Source organism: Pristis pectinata, chromosome 31, assembly GCF_009764475.1.
Source record: "Pristis pectinata isolate sPriPec2 chromosome 31, sPriPec2.1.pri, whole genome shotgun sequence".
In the NCBI taxonomy this organism is placed as follows: domain Eukaryota; kingdom Metazoa; phylum Chordata; class Chondrichthyes; order Rhinopristiformes; family Pristidae; genus Pristis; species Pristis pectinata.
In genome coordinates, this window is record NC_067435.1 from 1,914,551 (window position 1) to 1,935,619 (window position 21,069).

General features: G+C 46.3%; 1 protein-coding gene across 1 annotated transcript in view; it reads left to right on the forward strand.

Annotated features, from left to right (window-relative positions):
• The window catches only part of nfixb (nuclear factor I/Xb), a 382,198-nt gene extending 363,956 nt beyond the window's left edge, over nt 1-18,242 (forward strand). The window contains 1 exon segment of the mRNA XM_052042052.1: nt 7,925-18,242. Within this exon segment, the coding sequence (XP_051898012.1) occupies nt 7,925-7,939 (15 nt within the window). The 3' untranslated portion in view covers nt 7,940-18,242.
• The last annotated feature ends 2,827 nt before the right edge of the window (nt 18,243-21,069 follow it).

Sequence of the window (21,069 nt, forward strand, 5' to 3'; positions counted from 1 at the left end):
TCATTAACCATGTCAGTTCTTCTTGCCCATGGTGGAGAGGGAGGGGATATCAGGCCGATGTCTGATCCAAACGATGGTGTCACCTGGTACCACCAGGCCAGCCAGAGGTGAACCTGTAGCCTTCTGTCTCGGATGCGGCACAGGCACGCAATGTGCCACACACGCAACGTCCCACACATGCAATGTGCCACACACGCAACGTCCCACACATGCAATGTGCCACACACGCAACGTCCCACACACGCAACGTCCCACACATGCAATGTCTCACACATGCAACGTCCCACACATGCAATGTCTCACACATGCAACATCCCACGCAGACAACGTCCCATGCATGCACATAGAACAGTGCAGCACAGGAACAGACCCTTCGGCCACCAATATCTGCGCCAAACATGATACCGAATTAAACTAAATCTGTCCTGCCTGCACATGATCCACATCCCTCCATTCCCTGTGTATTCACTATTACAGCACCTGCGACCCCGGTTTAATTCCGGCCGCCGCCTGTAAGGAGTTTGTACGTTCTCTCCGTATCTGCATGGGTTTCCTCCGGGTGCTCCGGTTTCCTCCCACATTCCAAAGACGTACGGGTTAGGAAATTGTGGGCATGCTATGTTGGCGCCGGAATCTTGGCGACACTTGCGAGCTGCCCCTAGAACACTACGCAAAAAGATGCATTTCACTGTGTGTTTCGATGCACGTGATTAATAAATAAATATCTTGTATCTTATATTTTATATCTATTTAAAAGCCTCTTAAACACCTCCATCATATCTGCCTTCACCCCAACTCCTGGCAGTGCATTCCAGGCACCCACCACTTTCCGTGTAAAAAACCTGCCCCACACATCTCCTTTGAATTTACCCCCTCTTCCCTTAAATACATGCCCTGCAGTACTCGACGTTTGTACGCTGGGAGAAAGATTCTGACTGTCTCACATTTGCCTTCCCAATTGCTTGCTAAACTTGCTCGTTAACTTTGAGTGTTTTGTATTGCAAGGATACCCAGATCCTCTGAACAACAGCTACTTTCAGTCACTCACCACCGCATAAAAACATTTCCTCTACACATCTCCTTCAAACGTTCCCCCTCTCACTTTAAATGCATGTCCTCCAGCATTTGAATGTCCCACGCAGGCGACCTCAACCAGTTGACAGAAATGGTGAAAAAGGAAACGTGCAGAATGGGAGAAAGTGTGTCTGTTCGGGTGGGGAGATGGTGGGGGCAGAGTTTGGGAGGGAGTGGGTCAGCACAGATCTGAGATGGGAGCTCCCTGGAGTGGGAGGTGTGGGCAGTGGGAAAGGTGAACCACACACAGTGACACTCCCTCCACTAATTAGTAACACGTCGCCAGTATTGGCCACAGAATCAAGAACCATCAGAGTATTGGAGCAACGTCAGTAAAAAAAGCATTTTATAAAATCATAATAACAGCACAGGAGGGGGTCATTCTGCCCATTATTTCTATACAGGCCAGAATTAGGCCTGAGCTTGATCCCACTTCCCAGCTCTTGGACTGTAGCCTTGCAGACTACCAGTCTTTTTGTCTTTCTCCCTTCACTGTCTTGTATAATTTATGTATCATTTATATTCTGTGTATTGTCTGTGCCCACATGCCTGTGATGCTGCTTCATGGTTTTCATTGCACCTGCACCTCACCGTACTTGTGCCCGTGACAATAAACTCGACTTGACTTGAGCGTAGAAGATCTGGGGCTTCGGCCAATGGAAGTTCCTCAGAGAGTCAGAGTGAGAGAGCACAGAAACAGGCACTGTGACCCATCTCGTCTCCATCGGTGCCCCGAGACCAGGTTGTGTATCTCAAGACCTGTCCGGTGTGAATGGGTCGGTCCCACAGCAAGAAACCCTCCTAAACTGACCTGCAGTCTCGCAGAAATAAAAGTTGTTCCATCTGCAACACTACCTCAAGGAAACCCTTAGACAAAGTCATGTCCAGATCCAGGGGTCATGTCCAAAACTAGGGGTCATGTGTCCAAAACTAGGGGTCATGTGTTCCAAACTGGGGTCATCCATAGAACTAGAGCCATAGAGTCATACAGCACCGGAAATAGGACCTTCAGCCCAACTGGTCCATGCCGACCAACATGCCCATCTAAGCTAGTCCCATTGCCCACACTTGGCCCATATCCTTCTAAAACCCTTTCCTATCCATGTACCTGTCCAATGTCTTTCAAATGTTGCTATTGTACCTGCCTCGACCACTTCTTCATTCCAGATACGCACCCACCCTCTGTGTAAAGAAGTTGCCCTTCAGGTCCCTTTTAAATCTTTCCCCTCTCACCTTAAATGTATGCCAGCTAGTTTTTGATTCACCTTCCCTAGGAAAAAGACTGTGTGTATTCACCCTATCTCTGTCCTTCATGAGTTCATACACCTCTACATGTCATAGTAAGCTTTACAGAATATATAATTTCTTATTTTGATGAATAGGACATCTTATTCCAAATATTAACCACAATAAACACCATGACCGCTATAAGGAGAGGTTGGACAAACTTGGGTTGTTTTTCTCTGGAGCAGTGGAGGGTGAGGGGAGACCTGGCAGAAGTTTATAAAACTATGAGAGGCAGAGATAGGGTAGACAGTCAGATTCTTTTCCCCAGGGTAGAAATTCATATACTAAAGGGCATTGGTATAAGGTGAGAGGGGGAAAGTTTAAAGGAGAGGTGTGGGTCAAGTTTTTTACACAGAGAGTGGTGGGTGCCTGGAACAGGCTGCCAGGGGTGGTGACAGAAGCAGATACGATTTAGGAAGCATTTAGACAGACACGTGAACATGCAGGGAATGGAGGGATACGGATCATGTGCAGGCAGGATGGTTAGTTTAATTTGGCATCATGGTCAGCACAGACGTCGTGGGCCAAAGGGCCTGTTCCTGTGCTGTACTGTTCTACGTTCTATGTTCTATGTTCCATGTTCTAACTAATATTATTTGCAGAATGTTCTCCTGGCCTTATGGGTGGGACTTTAAAAGCCCTATTGGTCCAGGCTGTTTAGGTCTGCTCTTTGCCCTTCACCAGTGTGAACCATGCTATTTTCACTGCAAGTTTCTGCATTGTTAATACCTGCAAGGTTGTTAATGATTCATTGCATTTGAGCAGTTATTTCAGAGCAAGTGATTCACCAGGTGAGAAAAATAGAAATGTTTTTGGCGAAGAAACCGCAAAGACTAAATCCATTTCAGAATAATTTGCTCTAATCCTACTTCCCTCCCCTTTTCACCTGCATCCATTAATGATTTCCTTCTCCAACTGTTTACCCAAAATGTTGTAATTCAAGGCTTTCTCAAGGAGAGGAGGGAGAAAGCGATTGATGTATAGAGATGGAGCTGCAGAGTGAGAGTCAAAATGGGATAAATATTAAGTTGGTAGAGACAAGAGAGATGAGAAGTTCAGACAGATGGACAGAAGGAGAGAAATGAAGTGAAAGTGTGGAGCAGTTAGAATCAGGATCAGATTTATTATCACTGACAAAAGACGAGAAGTTTGTTATTTTGTGGCAGCAGTACGTTGCAAAGACAAAATTACTATAAATTACAAAAATAAATACATGGTGCAAATAAAAAAAAGGAATAATGGGGCAGTGTTCATGGGTTCATGGACCATTCGGAAATCTGATGGCAGAGGGGAAGAAGCTGTTCTCGAATCATTGAATGTTGGTCTTCAGGCTCCTGTACCTCCTCCCTGATGGTAGTAACGAGAAGAGGGCATGTCCCGGATGGTGAGGGTCCTTAGTGATGGATGCTGCCTTCTTGAGGCACCCCTCTTGAAGATGTCCTCGATGGTGGGGAGGGTTGTGCCCGTGGTGGATCGTCAGAAAGTTTAGATGCAGGGTTATAGAGTGGTTACATGGAGAGGAAGAGAGAGATTAGATAGAGAGGGTTGGAGAGACTAGATTGATAGATGGACATTCAGTATAGTGGGGTACATTATACTCCTATTATACTTCTGCTGAATTGTATTCATTAAAATGTTAATGTAAACCTAAAAGCACACTACTCCAAATTAACCAGTTGGTTATTCGTAAGTATCTGGAGCTTCTTATGTTGTCTTTAAATGGAGCAAACTGTATGGATGTAAAACTGCACCACAGGCTTGAGCAATGGGCCATAAACCTCCGCCTTTGGAACCGTGCACTGAGAGTGGGGCAAAGATCCATTGCGTTCTTTGTCCTTAGAGTGGAGAAATACCGACCCCCGGTGGCAGTCTGATTAATTGCAGCAGCCACAGGGCAGTATTCTGACAAATTAGGAACACATTAGATCCACCTTTAGCAAATACTTCAAACTATAATTTTATAACATTGATGTCAGATTCCAATCCCAGATGCAATTATTTTTAAGCATTGCAATGATATACTAGCAAAGGTTAACAAAAAGTGCAATGATGGGGTTTTGTTAACTCTGTGTATCCCTTGAAGCTCATGTTTCGTTGCCAATTCAAGAGCTTGTGCTTCCCCCCTAGTTTACTGGGAGAAAGTCTGACTTTGATTTTCACTTCATTTATTCTGCTGAAGGACCATCCCCTCTGAAAGAGATACCTCAAGATGTGGAACTCTCTGTGTGATAATTTAGGGACACAAAGTTGAAAACACAAAAATGCACAAAGGGAAATTGCAGCAGGAGTAAACCACTTGGTGCCTCAAGCTTGTCCCACAACTCAACGTGCCCTTCTCTTACTCAGTCCCCCCAAACCCTCAATTACCCAATTTTTCAAAGGATTATCTATCTCCTTCAAATACCTTGCAATAATCTAGCCTCCACAGACCTCTGAATGATCGTCCAAATTCAGTGGCCTCTTCCCACTTCTCCCCATATCTCTTGCTTCCTCCAGCCCTACCGTTTCCCTGAATATAGTTAATGACTGGGCTTCAACTGGTTTTTGTGGGAGAGAACTCCACAGGCTCACCTCTCTGTGGGAGAAGAAGTTTCTCCTCAGCTCAGTCTGAACTGGCTAACCCCCCCCATCCTTACACCATGACCCCTGAACCTGGACTCCCCAGCCACCAGGAGCATCCTTCCTGTGCCTAATTTGTCCACTCCTGGTAGAATTTTATGGGTTACTATGAGTTTCCTTCTCAACCTTCTAAACTCCAGTGGACATAACTGATCCAATGTCTCCTCATTCATCAATCCTGCCATCTCAGGGACCATTCTCGTGAACCTTTGCTGAGCTTCCTCCACTGTAAGAACATCCTTCCTCAGGTAGGGAGACTGGAACTGCACACAATACCCAAGGTGTGGTCTCACCAATGTGTATCTGCATCTAGATATCCCTTCTCCTATGCTCGAATCTCTCACCATAAAGCCCAGCACACCATCTGCCTTCTTCAGTGCCTGCTGGTCCAGTCCGCTGGGTGCACAGGGTCACCCCAGTCTCATTCATTTGCCCCTTTCCCAATCCATCACCAATCTGTTAATACTCTGCTGTCCTGTTATTGCAACCAAGGTGGATAACCTTATATTTACCATATTGCACTGAATCTGCCATGTCTTTGCACACTCCCCCGACCTGTCCAATTCACACTGGAGCCTCTCTACGTGCTTCTCACAGCCCACCCAGCTTTGTGTCATCTGCAAACCTGGAGAAATTGCATTTAATTCTCACAGTCCCATCAATAATATACCACCGTGAATGGCTGGGGCCCCAAAGTCAAAGTTGAGTTGATTGCCATATGCGCATCCGTGTGTGCACAGGAGCAATGAAAAACTGACTGCAGCAGCATCACAGGCACATTGCATCAGATAACCCTGATTCTTGTTACTCCACTAGACACTGCCTGTCACTTGGAAAAAGACCCGCTTATTCCTACTCTTTGCCTCTTGTCAACCATCCACATCAGCACCTTACCCCCAATCCCATGCGTGTTAATTCTGCTAATCTCCGAACAAAAGCGTTCTGCAAGTCCAAATACACCACATCAATTGGTTCTCCTTCATCTATTCTGCCAGCTGCATCCTCAAAAAGTTCCGGCAGATTTGTCAAGCATGATTTCACTTTCACGGATCCCTGTTGACTTTGTCCCATCCTGTCACAGGTGCTCTGCTATGAGATGTTTGACAATGGACTCTTGCATTTTCCCCATCACTGATGTCAGGCCGAGTGGTCTATAGTTCCCTGCTTTGTCTCCACCTCCTTTTTCAGATACTGGGGCTACATTAGAACATAGAACATAGAACATTCCAGCACAGTACAGGCCTTTCGGCCCACAATGTTGTGCTGACATTTTATCCTGCTCTAAGATCTATCTAACCCTTCCCTCCCACATAGCCCCCTATTTTTCTATCATTCATGTGTCATTAGCTACTCTCCAATCTGTTGGAACGGTTCCAGAGTCTAAATAATGTTGTAAGATGGCCACCAATGCATCCACTTTACTGGGATTCCTTCAGTACCCTGGGATGCAGACTATCGATACTTGGGGATTTATTGACCTTTAGTCTTTTCAATTTCCCGAACATCATCTCCCTACTAATACTGATTTCGTTTAGTTCCTCCCTCTCACCAGATCCAAAGTGAAAAAGAACCAAAGTATGAAGTTAATTGGTCTGACATTTCTGTCTTCCTGTTATAAATCCCTCTGATTCTGACTGTATGGGAGCTACATTTGTCTTCAATGATTTTTTTTCTCTTCACCTATCAATGAAGCCTTTTTATGTTCTCTGCTAATTTACTCTTAAGCTATTCCAAAGGCTATATTTTTCTTTTATTTCTGGGGTCCCATAACAGAGCCAGTGTTTAATGGCCATTCTAATTGCCCCCCCAGAAGGTGACACAGAGGCTACCTCCTGATCCACTGCAATCCCTCTGGTGTAGGCACCCGACATTGCTGTTGGAATCCTTATTTTCCATTTTATCGTAACATTTATGATAAATATCTTTGCTGGGCCTTTCCCAAACTAACCACATTGACGAGAGTCTGGAGTCAAGTCGGGTTTATTGTCATGTGCACAAGTACGGTGAGGTACGGGTACAGTGAAAAACTTGCAGCAGCAGCACAGACAACACAGAACGTAACTTAGGCATAAATTATATGTACAAGATAGTGAAGAGAAGAAAAGAGACTGTGTCACATAAAGGGCACGGTGGTGGAGCTGCTGGCTCACGGGGTCAGCAACCCGGGTTCAATCCTGACCTCGGGTGCTGTCTGTGTGGAGTTTGCACGTTCTCCCTGTGACTGCGTGGGTTTCCCCGGGTGCTCTAGTTCCCTCCCACATCCCAAAGACGTGCAGGTCGGTGGGTTAATTAGCCACTGTGAATTGCCCCCAGTGTGTGGGTGAGGGGTAGAATCTGGGGGGGAGTTGATGGGAGTGTGGGGAGAATAAGATGGGATTGGTGTAAATGGGTGGTTGATGGTTGGTGCAGGTTCGATGGGCTGAAAGGCGTTTCTGTGACTCTGTGACCCTATTGACCAAACCAGGTAAGGATGGCATACTCCCTCCCCAATGAATCAGATGAAACTTTACAACAAGCATCAACATGTGTTTTGTGTGTCTCCCTGTGCTTGTGAAATGACAGTCAACATCCAGTTCAGATTCGGAGTCCAAATATTATTTTGAAGGTTCCATTTTTATCCAGAAATGGCACAGAATGGTTAGGAGATCAGGTAATGTTCCACTCTTCAACAATGGGCAAGCTTTTGAGTTCAAGGACATTGCAGAGGGAACTTGATGTAGCATCTTATCTGTGGTGTACCTGATCTGGGAGATTTCTATCTGAGTCCCTGGAATGGCAAGTGGTAAAGTTCTAGCATTGACAGAGATCACTACAATGTGCCCAAAAAGTCAAGGAAAGAAAGTCTTAAGGAATTCAGAAGAGTTCTCGTTGGATAAATTGCCATGCACCAAGTCTGTGTTTTATCCTATTAATGACCTGTGTCTTGTTTTCCTTGTCTCCACAGTCTTGGTTCCTCTGATAGGTTCAAGTCTTTTCCCATTGGCCAGCGACAAGACCACCTGATACCTTCCTTGACACAAGTAAAATTGGCAGAGAGAGAGAGAGAGAGAGAGAGAGAGAGAGAGAGGGAGAGAGAGAGAGAGAGAGAGAGAGAGAGAGAGGGCGGGAGGGATATTCTATCATCGCTGAACACTGGGAACTGTAAACAAAACCACCAACCGTCTGGGACAACTCACACGTTCAAGGAAGAGAAAAAAAAACAGTTCAGAATGATATCTCCAGCCATAGGAATCAATTTGTCCACTCAGATTGGCATCTAACGCCATCACACATTTTGCAGTGTAATGTGGCTTTGAGTTTGGTGGGAGCATCACTTGTTTGCATTTAATAAGGACTGTGATTTTAACCTGTTTAACCAGTATTAAGAGCAAAGAGTGAAGGTTACAATGGACTTATAGTGCACCAGAAAGATGGTACATGATCAAACCCAGAATTAACCTTTTTTTTAAAGAAATAACACTACAACCTACAATGCAAATGCGATATTATCTTTTTAAGTGCCTCTTGTTGACTACACGTAAAATGCATTAAAGGCTGCATAAATGTATTCAAATATTTATAAATATATATAAACTATAGAAGAATAAACCCAACTAGTTATTCCACCCTCACTTACCCCACCAAAATGTGCTACAGCCTCTCAAACCCTATTCTACATCGGACAGTCTTGGCCATTAATGAAAGTGATCTGGATATTGTTTTCCCCACACTGTGCTGTGGAGGGGTGAGAGAGAACCAGCAGCCTCTGACCTCACGCTGATGTCTGGTCCTCCGAGATACCCCCTCCCACTGTTTCCATCACTGGCCTGAGGTCTCGATCTCAACGCCCGCTGTGTTGTGACCGCTGCCTCTCCAAAGTCGGATGCTTGCGACCGGGCCAGACCGCCCAAGTCCACTTTGTGCCTCGTTAGCTACAGCGAGGGCTCCACTCGTTGACCGAGTGCCAACATTGCCCTTGCCACCACTGCAGAGTCCAGCAGCCCTCCCCCTACCTTTGGGCGTCTGCCTGTACTGAGGTGGGGGCAGGGCTAGATGGCTAAAATGTTAGGGGGGGGGGGTGAGTGCATGAAGAACGAATAGGTTGGAGAACAATTAACATGTTACATGGAGACGGGCCACAGGATGGGATCCAACTGAACACACAGATAGGTGATCGTTTCAGCATTGTCCAATGACTTTCTTGTCCTTAAGGTGTAAATGATACTTCCACCAAATGTAAAGCCTAATCAGCAAGTCCACAATTACTGGGTAACTGTACACATTACAATATGTGAAAGGAGAGATGCTCATCAACACAGCTCTTGTGCCATCATAGCTTGGCATAGTCCACAATCCAGAGGTTGGAGACATCTCAGCCCATTCCCACACCCTTCTGATCTGGATCCAGATGGCAGAACTGAACTATCTGGCAGAAAATGGGGAGGCAGGGGTGCATGGAACAGAGGGAGTGGGGGAGATGTCAGCCGTATGCTTTGGTGAGGCTCTTCACCAATACTGGGCAGTGCTCCCAATGCGTTAGTTCATTCACTAACGACGTTACGTAGTTGGTTCATTTGCACACTGAATTGTAATTGGTCGAAGGTCATAGTGATGTAACACGGGATTCCACCACAGACTTGTTTGCATTCATTATTCGCAGGGTCTTACCCTGCCCTCCCCAGCCTGCCCCCCCCCCCCCCCACCGCCCCTCTGTGCTCCAACCCGTTCCTGCACCCACTCCAGGCACATCCATCCTCCCCCACCCCCACACACCTTCTCTCTCCTCCCAGAGACTGCTCCAACTCTGCCCTCCTTCCATTCCCTTATAATCCCACCCTACGTAGCTGGCACACTCTTCATTCCTTGCACCCCCACGCCTCTCCCCTCGCCCCTTCCCATGCCTCCACTCCTTCCACCCACTTGCTCTCACATCATCCCTTCAATCCCCACATTGTACTCGCAGCCCACTCTTCCTTCCAAGTCCCTCCCTCCCCCTCCCTGCCAAACCCCCATCCCTGCTCTCCCCCACTCTTTTTCACCGTTATTCCACACAGGGTTGCTGTGACCTGGAAGCTCTGCTCGGAAGGATGGAGGAGAGAGATCTGAGAAGGAAATGGATAAAATCTTGAGGGAGAAAAGTATGCCGAGCTGAGCACCCACTTGGAGGGCTCTGCCAAAGAACAGGCATGGGTCCGATGGGCTGAATGAGCTCCTTGAATACCATTCCATGACTTGGGCTGGTCATCGGATGCAGGACAGTAACTGGGCTCAAACTTGGTCAACCGAGAAAGAGTTTGGACGCTCAATTTGCTGGGGTGGCTCTGATTGGTTCACTCTTATCAGAATGAATCACAACCTGTCCAGAAAAGTTAAAGGGAGGTTAGAGACCCAATGGTGACATTATTGTCCCCTGTGACCACCTGACTATAATACAGACAGTCCTTCCTCACTCACACGGATGACTTTGTGGTTCCACATAGAGCCTGTATAGAATACAGCACAGAAACAGGCCCTTCGGCCCACCATGTCTGTGCTGAACATGATGCCGAATTAAACTAACTATCTTCTGCCCGTACATGATCCACATCCCTCCACTCCCTTCACCTTAAATACCACTATCATATCTGCCTCCACCACCACCCCTGGCAGCGTTCCAGGCACCCACCACTCTGTGTAAATAATTGCCCCGCACATCTCCTATAAACTTTCCCCCTCTCACCTTAAAGCTATGCCCTCTAGTATTTGACATTTCTATTCTGGGGAAAAGATTCTGAATGTCTACCCTATCTATGCCTCTCATAGTCTTATAAACTTCGATCAGGTCTTATAGGGATGTCTTGCTGAGAGTTATGGGTCGATGAAATCACCGGGGACCGATAATTCCAGTTTACAGTTCCCTCTCCAAATGACATCAGCTAATTAAAGTTGCCGCGAGATTGAACCTGCTTGAGAAAATACAACCAGTGTGTTTGCTGGGCCAGTTCACTCACAGTTATTCGTCAGGTTACTATGGTAACAAAGTAGGAGATAGTTCACAAACAGCAAACACAACGAAAGGAATCTCAGCACAGGAGTGTTCCTTAGGTATGCCCTAATTCTGATATCCTGACCTCAAATTTATCTAATCCTAACCATGTGAGTGGAATCAGTGTTACTGACAGTCATTGAGTGACCCAACAACTCAGTAACCAGACACGGTAACTCCACAGTAACCACAGTCTAATTCAGTGTTGCAAGCGGCTTTGAGCTTTTTGTTCGGGGCTTGGGATCAGGAAGCTGGGACAATGTACTTGGCGTTGATGCCAAGGAGATGGAAATGGATGGAAATGGTACAGGTCAGTTAGTGAGATGAGCATCTCTCAAGTTCAAAAAAGAGAAACAAAAGCATTTCTAGATATAACACTGCATCTGAACTAGATAGGCTTTGTAAAGACACAAGAATCATCACTGTTAGGGATTTTTTCCTGCTTGCATTCTGGGTAGTGATAGTTTTGGCTTTGCTTTCTGGTTTATCGCTTAAAAAAAAAGAAAAAAAAATCTGGTTAAAATTCTTGCAGATTTAACAAACGCAGAGGCTACCTGTTTCAGGCCAAGCGGCCGTTATTCTGGTTCATATTAAGCACAGCAGTGCAAAAGCTCACCCTCAACAATTAAAGAGACAGTGTCCCCTTTTGTTTTCTTTCTGTTCTTTCCTCAGGCCGGCTCCTACCTTTAAAGTGCCGGTAGGAAAACCATGTGATTTGACAAGGGCTCCCACCCCTCAGTGCCCCCGTCCACTCCCTCCCTCCTTCCCTCATACCTTTTTGCTCCTAACTGATGGTGAGGGCAGCAGGGAAAGGAAGGCAATGTCTTGGGCTCTGACCTGTGAGCTGGCCATGAGCTCTCTGCAAGGTCGCTAGGCTGCAGTGTGGGACGCTCAGTCTACTTCTTGCGAGGTTTGGTGACACTTTCAGAATCCCTTTGGCCCACAGTCCAGTGACTGCCCCCATCAACCCACTCCCTACCCCTGGATCTGTGCCTCCTGCCCAGATTGGCTGCGAGCTCAGGTGGCCTTGAGAAGAATTGAGAGAAATACTGCAGCCTAGTGCGATCCAGTCATTTCCTCCTTCCAAGAGGTGTGGGCATTATCACTAACCCACTCCCGCCCTGCCGTCAGACGGTCCTCAGCTCGTCCACCAGCTGACAGCACATCACCCCCCACCGCCCCCCCTTGAAGAGTCCACAGGACGGATGAACAGAAGGTCCCTGTTAGAATTGGGCAGAGAGGAGTGGAGAAACAGAGGTCGATCTCGGCTCCTGCAGTTCTCATTCCCCCTTGGGATTGCCACGTCCAGATTTCCCCGCTCCCCCCCTCCCCCTCCCACCACGTTCCAAGACTGCTGAGGAGCTGGGTTGGGAATGGGTTGCAGTGACTGGCAAAGCCTTGTCTCTTTTCCCTACTGCAACATGGAAGCAGCAAAACCCATCAGGCTGTCTGACCATTGAAGAGCCCCTCCACACTCCCTCCCTGCCCCTGGACACTCCTCCAGCCTCCCAACTGCCAAGTTCTGCTCTGGGAAAGGAGAATCTTCCCCATCCAATTAAATGTCCACTCTCACTCCTAGCTAATAGTAGCTCTCACCCCCTTGCCAGGGAAGCTTCGAAGCGATTGCAGATCGGATGTTGTGCTTACTTAAGTTTGTGAAACCTTTGGGATACTATGTGCAAAGACGGACAAAAGGGATAATGTCTCTCCATGCAACTCAGATAAAAGACTGTAATGCCGACTGACAAATTGGCCAAAGTTTAGCCAACGATGCCAGCCTACACCACCCCACAGTTACCTCTCCATTCAGTCAGCTAAAGTGGTCCAGACAACAAGGAATCTCAAAGCAAGAGTCCACTCCATTGAGTAGGAGTGGAGATGGCAGTGGGTGAGATGGACTTCTGTCACATGTGACCAAATGCCTCCTCATTGTTTCCATCCCCCCATCATACCCTGAAAAATGCCCTGAAGACTAATGAGTTAATATTGTATGCCCGGTTATTAGTGTAAAGCTTTGGCAACCTACAAGGGGAACACAAATTAAATGAGGTGCCAGAGGGGGTTGGATTGGAATGTTTCACAGGGACTTTCATGGTTGACCTGTGACAATTGGCTGGGGGCTCTGGCTCACTGGCAGTGAGAAGACCTCTGCCCTGAGAAACTTGTGTATTTCCTGTTTAAACCATAATTGTCCAGGGTCAGGTTGACAGGGAGCAGTCATCCAATCATATTGCTGCCCTTGAGGGGAAAATTTTGAGGATGCTTTTCAGCTTATTTTTTTCAATAAACGGTTTTATGTCCAAACCGACAACTCATGTCCAGTCACCCAGAGGTGGGAAGAGAGGCCATAAGTGAGATTGCTAATAAATCCCATTATTTCTTTTCATTATGATTATGCAGAACTTTCACTTGCCTTTTGGGACGTCCCAAAACACCTTGCACCACATGAAGACCTCTTGAAGTGCAGTCACCCTTGTTTTAATTTCTGGGGTTTCCCTTCCGCTCCTGCTAGCTCTGACACAGAGCGTGGCTGACGTGGAACCACCTTCATGCTGAAACTGGGTGCTGGGAGGGTCACTGGTCTCCCAGTTTCCTGCAGAAAGACTTTGGCCTCTTCCTATTTGTCCCAGGAGGTTTCACTCAACCTCTGAGGCTGGTGTTTTAGGAAGGAAATAGGTATGGCCGTGGCTGCTTTTTGAGGCTCAGTGTTTCACGATCTTTCAGGCAAGCAATGCTTTGTCTGAATAGCCAGGAAATTCCAGATGGCTGGACTCTTTCCCGGAGCATCCTGCTTCCCCACACCTGGAATTTGTCCACCTACATGTCCACCTTTCACCAACTGGGACAGACTCTTTCTTGCCTCAGTGGATGAATGGTTGTCAATCAAAGAGCCTTGTTTATTGAACCCATCCACATAAAAATCTTCCAAAAAAAATCACCATTTGTCTAAAGGCCCCCATTAATTTTTTCCCAGCTGCGAACTGGAGATGTCTTGGGTGAGGTAGACAACTTCCAAGACTACCCTGAGGGTTGATTGGTTGAGTGCACAATGCTGGAACATCTATACATTTCTCAGTGGTTATTACAGTCTTTGCCTCACACTATATTAGCCACTTTCACCATAGCAATCTCTCACACACAAAAAAAAATTGAAAAAAACAGAAAAAAAACCAGCTGCTTAAAGAGGAACAATGCCTGGTGACAGAAAACTGTTCTTGACTCAGTAGATACACAAAGAGGGAATGATGTGTAAACTAGGTAGGAAACCTACTGGAGAAACCTACATTACATGATAATCTGTTCAGTAGGCATCCACACAAAACCGTAGAAAAGCCGTTATCCCAGGATGATTGGATGCAATGGGTTCCAATAGCACCATATTCTATGGGGATTCTTCTCTGCAAGGCATATATTGGTACCCAAATGAGATTTGCCTTCAGTCAGAGAATGTACCCTCAAACATCACATTAGAAGTGATTTCAGTGAACTAGGGTGTACTGCCTCGAATGTATCAATAGAGATGATTTCAGTTTATAAGGAAAAGTGCCCTCAAATTATGTCAGTTCTGGGATAACATTGGCTGTCCATTGGTTTCCCATCTGGTTCCATCTGTACACCTCCATTTCATTCAGTAAACAACAAACCCACTGCTTCAGCACTAGGGTGATTGCGCAAAACCTTTTTTTTGTTAAATTTAAAAAAAAGCAATCTAAAAAGGAAAACTTATGAAGGCCAGCCTGCTTTTTATTTGTGACGGAGATTTGACAAGTATTTTGTCAAAGGGAAAAAAAATAACAGTTCTCGATTGAAACCAAGTGCAATGCATTGGATAGTTTGTATGTTAGAGATTGTTGAAAAAAAGAGAAATTTTTTTTCTATTTTTTTTTAAAAAGGTCTGCCTTTTTTTTAAAAGTCCTTGCTCCTTGGGACTCTAAACAGAAAAGGAGCGATTCTTTCCCAGCCTTTATAAGTGTGGGGAGCTAATGTAATTCTCCTTATTTTCTTTTGTGTTTTTATTTTTTTATTATGAATGAATCTGTACCCCTTGGGGAGGGCTGAAGGAGAGAATTAAAAAAAACAGATAATTATAAATAAAATGGTGCTTTTTACGATATAAAGTACATTCAATTCTATGATTACAGTATATAGGTAATGAAACAATTAATTGTTATGGACTCTCACTGTAGGAAAAAAAGAAATTCACTATTGTTTATCTTTTATTATTCCTTTTGGAACATGTCTCTCTCTCTAGGCTGAGATATACAGTGTAGTACTAATGAAGTTTGGTGTTCCCTGTTTAATCGCTTTCCATGGCAATGGAGTTCAGTATCATATATGTTAATCTATGGGTTTCTGTGATGTGACAGAATGCAGTAATCATATGTTATCTCATTGTCTTAACCTCACATGGTATCCATGCCGATCTCTTCAGCTTATCCATCAAACAGCTACATAATTTTAAAAAAATTGTAATGTTCAAAAAAAATGTTTTAAGAGAAAAAAAATCCGAGCAAGGGAAAAACTAGTCCTTACTACCATGTTTATTGGCGTGCTTAAGGATGAAAGAGGGTGGGAGGTGTCAGGCAGAGGATAGTGCATCTCTGCTGCTTGATTTGATTGTGTAAAAGGGGTACGAGGCCCCCATCGAGCTCCCCCCACTGCCTCCTCCCATTCCCACCCCAGCTACAGATACTGAGGATTGTTGGGTGAGGCATTAGGCATCTGGTTGGCAACGCAGGGTGCTTCTTGAATTGGGAGTTGGAGACGGGGCCTGCTTAATCATTTCACTGTGGCATTAAGTGAGGAGAAGTTTCATCCCATCCACTCAAGGTATCAGATGGTTGCCTCTTGTGGGTATGGCTTCACTTCTTAAGTCCTTTCCCCAACGTCACGGTCTCCCACTCCATGCTCCAACCCTGGTGGATATCCCACCTCCTTTACATCCTCGCCAGGAGAATGAGAGAGAAACCTTCTGGGCTTCACTTTTCCTTGTGAATCAAACCCCTATCCACAAGGCCAAAGTTGGGAACTCAATTTCCTACCCCTTCCATCTTTCCCAAATGTATAAAAGACTCTTATGCCAGCTTTGGCTAAGCTGGGATCACTGCCACTTTTATCATAACGTTGTGGGTTCAATTCTCACTGCCCAGACTTGAGCATAAAAATCTAGGTCGACACCCCGGTGCAGTACTGAGGGAGGGCAACACTGTCAGAGGCACTGGCTTCTAGACGAGATGTTAAACTGAAGCCCCATTTGCCCTCACAGATAACTGTAAAACATTCCTTCCAAAAAAAGCAAGGGAGTTCTCCCTGGTATCCTGGCCAATATTTATCCACAATCAATCCCCTTGCTGTTTGTAGGAGCTTACTGTGCATAAGTTGACTGTTTCGTTCCCTGTATTACAGCAATGACTGGCTGATACACATTTTTGATTGTCCTGGGGTCATGAAGTGTGTGAGAATCTTTCACTCCACACAGCAACATGGAGGGTGTAATGGCACAGTGAAAGGATTAGGTCTTGGAGGAATAAACAGGCATGTCTTCCAAGTCACACATTCAAAATCATATTGAGCAGGGGTTGTTTGTGAATATTATGATCCGAAAGGTGCCTGGATTGGGACAGAAAATTGTCTTTGATCAGTGGGGCTAAACAGGCGCAAGAGGATTGGCAGCTCTCCCCTTTTGATACAAAGTCAATGAAACAGGGTTGGGATGGAGACAAGGCTCGGCTACTGCTCCCACACCTACTCATTGCTAACAACCAATGAGGTGTTTTTATTTGAAGTATTCTAAATCCTCGAAGAGTGTGGCAGGTGAGACTTAAAAGGGGGAGAGAGTCTAGAACGTTAGTTGAAGTTGAATCTATTCCTGTAATTAAGCCTTAATCTGAACTACGACTATGCAATTATTGGAGGATTTCAGCACCTTGGTGTTAGTTACAGACCAGAATAAACACAATGCCTTTGGTTGGCTTCACAGTGAGTGTGGTGTTCAGAGGCTGACTGTCTGTGTTGAGGGGGAGTTGTGTTTGGAGGGTTGTGAGTGGGGATGTGGGGAGGGGTTGTTTTGTGGCAAAAGGGTTAGCACCTTCAGCTGAGGCTTCCAGACAGTGCAGCCAGGGGCAAGCATGCCAGCTACTGTAGCCAGCCCAGTGTGCCTCACCCATGGAGTGGTTAGCCCTGGATTTACAGTGGGAGTTGGGAGACCAGGGGTTAGGTTGGAGGGAGCAGGAGGCCAAGGAGAGCAACTGGGGGTTAAATGTGACCACCTCTCAGTTTGGTTGTTGGAGGGTTTCTGCCACGGGCAGATCACGTTGGCATCTACGGGGACTTCGCTCCCACCGAGCCTTCTGTGCCTAGTTACCACAGATGTGGCAGGGAGCCCACTCCACTGAGGGTTGCCTCACACAGCTCCAGGGGCCTGTGAACTGGCAGACCTCCCTTTTAATGAACACTTCTCACATCACACTCAGGGAGTTCAAGCAGCCGGCAAACTGCTATCTCCCTCCAGGTGGTGCGATCATTTAGCTGGGCTGTGTGACCTAGAGTGCAGAATGCAGACCGCCCCTCCCAGAGCACAGTGCTCGAGACATCCCCAGACCCAGCGTCAGACGTTAGGCGGGTTCTGTGGCTGGTATGCTCTCATGCCTGTGGTCAGGCTAGACCAGACCTGGGCCAGTTCTACAGGGGCTGCTGGGCCAGAGGAGGGGGGAATGTCTGGATGGCTGGAGGGATAGGGAGCAAGAGGAATGGGATGCAATCAACAGCTCTGCACCCAAATCTGGTCCTAGTGTTGGTGTTTGCTTCAACTGGCCTCCCTGTCCCTGCCCCTTCCCCCCACCCCCCTTCACGTTGTGGGGTGGACACCATGTATGGGATTCACTGATGGGTCAGTGAGGAAGAGAGTGGGCACAAGAGTCAGGGAGGAGAGGAGAATCCAACGTATGCCAACCCACCCTCCCTACCTACAAGTGGCTATTGGTCATGGATACCCATGGAGGGGAAGAGAGAGGACATCAAAAGTACAAAAATTAAAAAAAAAGGATATTGGGGCTTCTAAACAAATTGTCCTCATAACCAACATTTCCCTAATAGAGCAAACTGCTAGACGTGTGCTCTCCCAGAAACCCCTGTGCACGCCTATATCTATGGTCTAATGCATGTTTAATTACAATTTCTTTCTCCATAATAAAACAATTTTATAGAGCAACACTTGTTTAACTGATTGAATAAAAAAGATGTTCTTGACTGTATTAAATTGTGTGTCGGTGCTTTGCAAATGTCTTGTGTCGTTGGAATGGTTTACCACTCTCTGGCTTCCACCTTCAGCTCCGTTCAGCCCCTCGAGCCTGTTCCACCATCCAGTCAGGTCAAGTTCAAGTTTACTGTCATGGGCACACACACCTAGGGTATAAATGCCATGAAAATTAGCTTTTTCCAGCAGCAGCACAGTATGTTACACACATGAAAAACATAAGTTAACATAAACTTGAACTAAAGTAAATCATACGTAACTTACACGACAAAATAAACATAACGTCTTTGGTGCAAGTTGAGGGAGAAAAAAGAAATATAGTCCGAGGTAGTGTTGGGGTTTTCCAGGTGGGTTCAAAAACCTGATGGCAGTGGGGAAGAAGCTGTTGTTGAACCTTGAGGTGTGCATCTTCAGGCTCCTGTACCTCCTGCCCGATGGCAGCATCGAGAAGAGGGCACGGCCCGGATGGTGGGGGTCCCTGATGATGGATGTCGCCTTCCTGAGACATGGCCTCTTGTAGATGCCCCAGATGGTGGGGAGAGCTGTACCCGCGATGGAGCTGGCATCACAGCCAATCTGTGACCCAATTCTACCTCCTCACATCCCTTTCATTGTAAATAAATATCTCTGCCTCAGATGTACAATGAGCAACAGGGGTCACTGCATGTCTGGACCCCGGGGGTTACGTTACTGGATCACTGATCAGGATCCCTGAAGTAATGACCTGGTGATGCAAGGTCAAATGTCACTGGGCCCCAGGAAGCACTTAACACTCAGTTAAATCTGGAACTAAAAAACAGACAAATAATGTCTGCCATGAAACTACAAGGCTGTGAAACAAGTGCCAGATTTCTTCAGGGAAGGAAATCTGCTGTCCTTACGCGCTCCAGCCAATGTGTGACCCCTGACCCACACCAATGCGGTCAGCTCTTAAAGTACCCACTGAAACGGTTTAGCAAACCCCTCAGTTCAGGGGTGGTCAGAGATGGGTGATAAATGTGAACCGAAGAAGCTCACCCCCACCCACCTCCTCTGAACAGATAAAGAGACATCACCAAAAGCACACAGGTTGAAACAGTTCATTCGAATAGTGACTACACCTTAGGAAATGTTTCAATGGCTGTGAAGTGCTTTGAGGTGTCCTTTTGCTCAATGAACTCAGTGCCAACAGATTTCAGACAATCCACAGCACACGAGACATCACTGCCAACATCAAAGAGAAAAAATATTTCATCGCATTTTAAACCTCATCAGACTAATCGCATTTAAAATTCACTCCAGTGACAACTTAAGTGAGTGAAGGTATTGTGCAGAGAGATCTTTCTCAGATCAGAGTTAATCAGAGGTGAGAGGAAAGCAGATTCTAGTGATCACTAAGCAATCAAATGAAGGACACAGATTGAAAAGAAAGATGTCTTTTTGTGGCACATGTCACGACACATTTAACATTCACAAAGCACTGTATGCCAGTGAAGCACTTTATAACTAGAAGTTTTTGATTCAGAATCAGAATCAGAATCAGATTTATTATCACTGACTAGATGACGTGAAATGTGTTGTTTTGTGGCAGCAGTACAGTGCAAAGACATAAAACTACTATAGGTTACAAAAATAAATAAATAGTGCAAAAATGGAATAACGAGGTAATGTTCATGGGTTCATGGACCATACAGAGATTCATTCATGTTTCCATCAGTTCATCACCCTCTCCAAATTCCCTCTCAGTCATTGAGTGGAAATTCATCTGGACCAGCCACATAAATACCATGGCTACAAGAGCAGGTCAGAGGCTGGGCTTACTGCGGTAAGTGACTCACCTCCTGACACCCCAAAGCCTTTTCACTATCTGCATTGCATAAGTCAGGAGTGTGACAGAACACTCTCCACATGCTTGGGTGAGTGCGGATCCAACAACTCACAAGGAGCTCAACACCATCCAGGACAAAACAACTCATTTGATTGGGACCTCATCCACCACTCTAAATATTCATTCGCTCCCCCTTCCCACTGCATCACGACCATAGTGTTTACCGTTATAAAACCCACTGCATTTGCTCAACCGGGTGATTCCAACATCACCTCCCAAATCTGTAACCTCTATTACCAAGAAGAACAAGGGCAGAAGACAGGTGGAAACACGCCACCTGTGGGTTCCCCTCCATCACACACCATCTTGATTTGCAGGTATGACTCCTGGAACTCCCTCCCGAACAGCACTGTGGGAGCACCTTCACCAGAAGGACTGCAGCGGTTCGAGGAAACATCTCACCACCACTTTCTCAAGGGGCAGTTAGGGATAAATGTTGGTCCTGCTATTGACACTCAGGTCCCAAAAAATGAATAAATAAAAATAAAGTCTGAACTGAGAGTAGACAGTTTCAGCCCGGTGTGATTGGTGAAGGACGTTTGTGCAAGGGCTGACCCAGGCCAAAGACTCTCTGCATTGCATCTGCAGGTGTTGGCTCACACCGACAGGTAATACGAGGGAGACACACTCAGACCACAAGCCGAGGATCCCCTTCCCAGGCACCCCGTGCGTCAGCAGTCTGTGTGGGAGCATCAGAGGAGGGGAAGGCTCTTGCACAATGGATACGACATCGCTGCTCAGCTTGGCTGCACAGCTACTTCCAGAGGTGCAGCTGTCCCTCAGTGCTGTTGGCCTCCTGGTGGGCAGGGGCAGGGGCAGGGAGATGCTGCAACAGAACCTCCACATGAGGCCACACTGGCACTCAGGGAGTGACGGCTACTCACTTCATTGCATTCTCCCTGCCCCTCCACTATCCCCGGCTGATAACTAAAGCTGAGGATGTGTTTCCTGAAGTATGTTCGG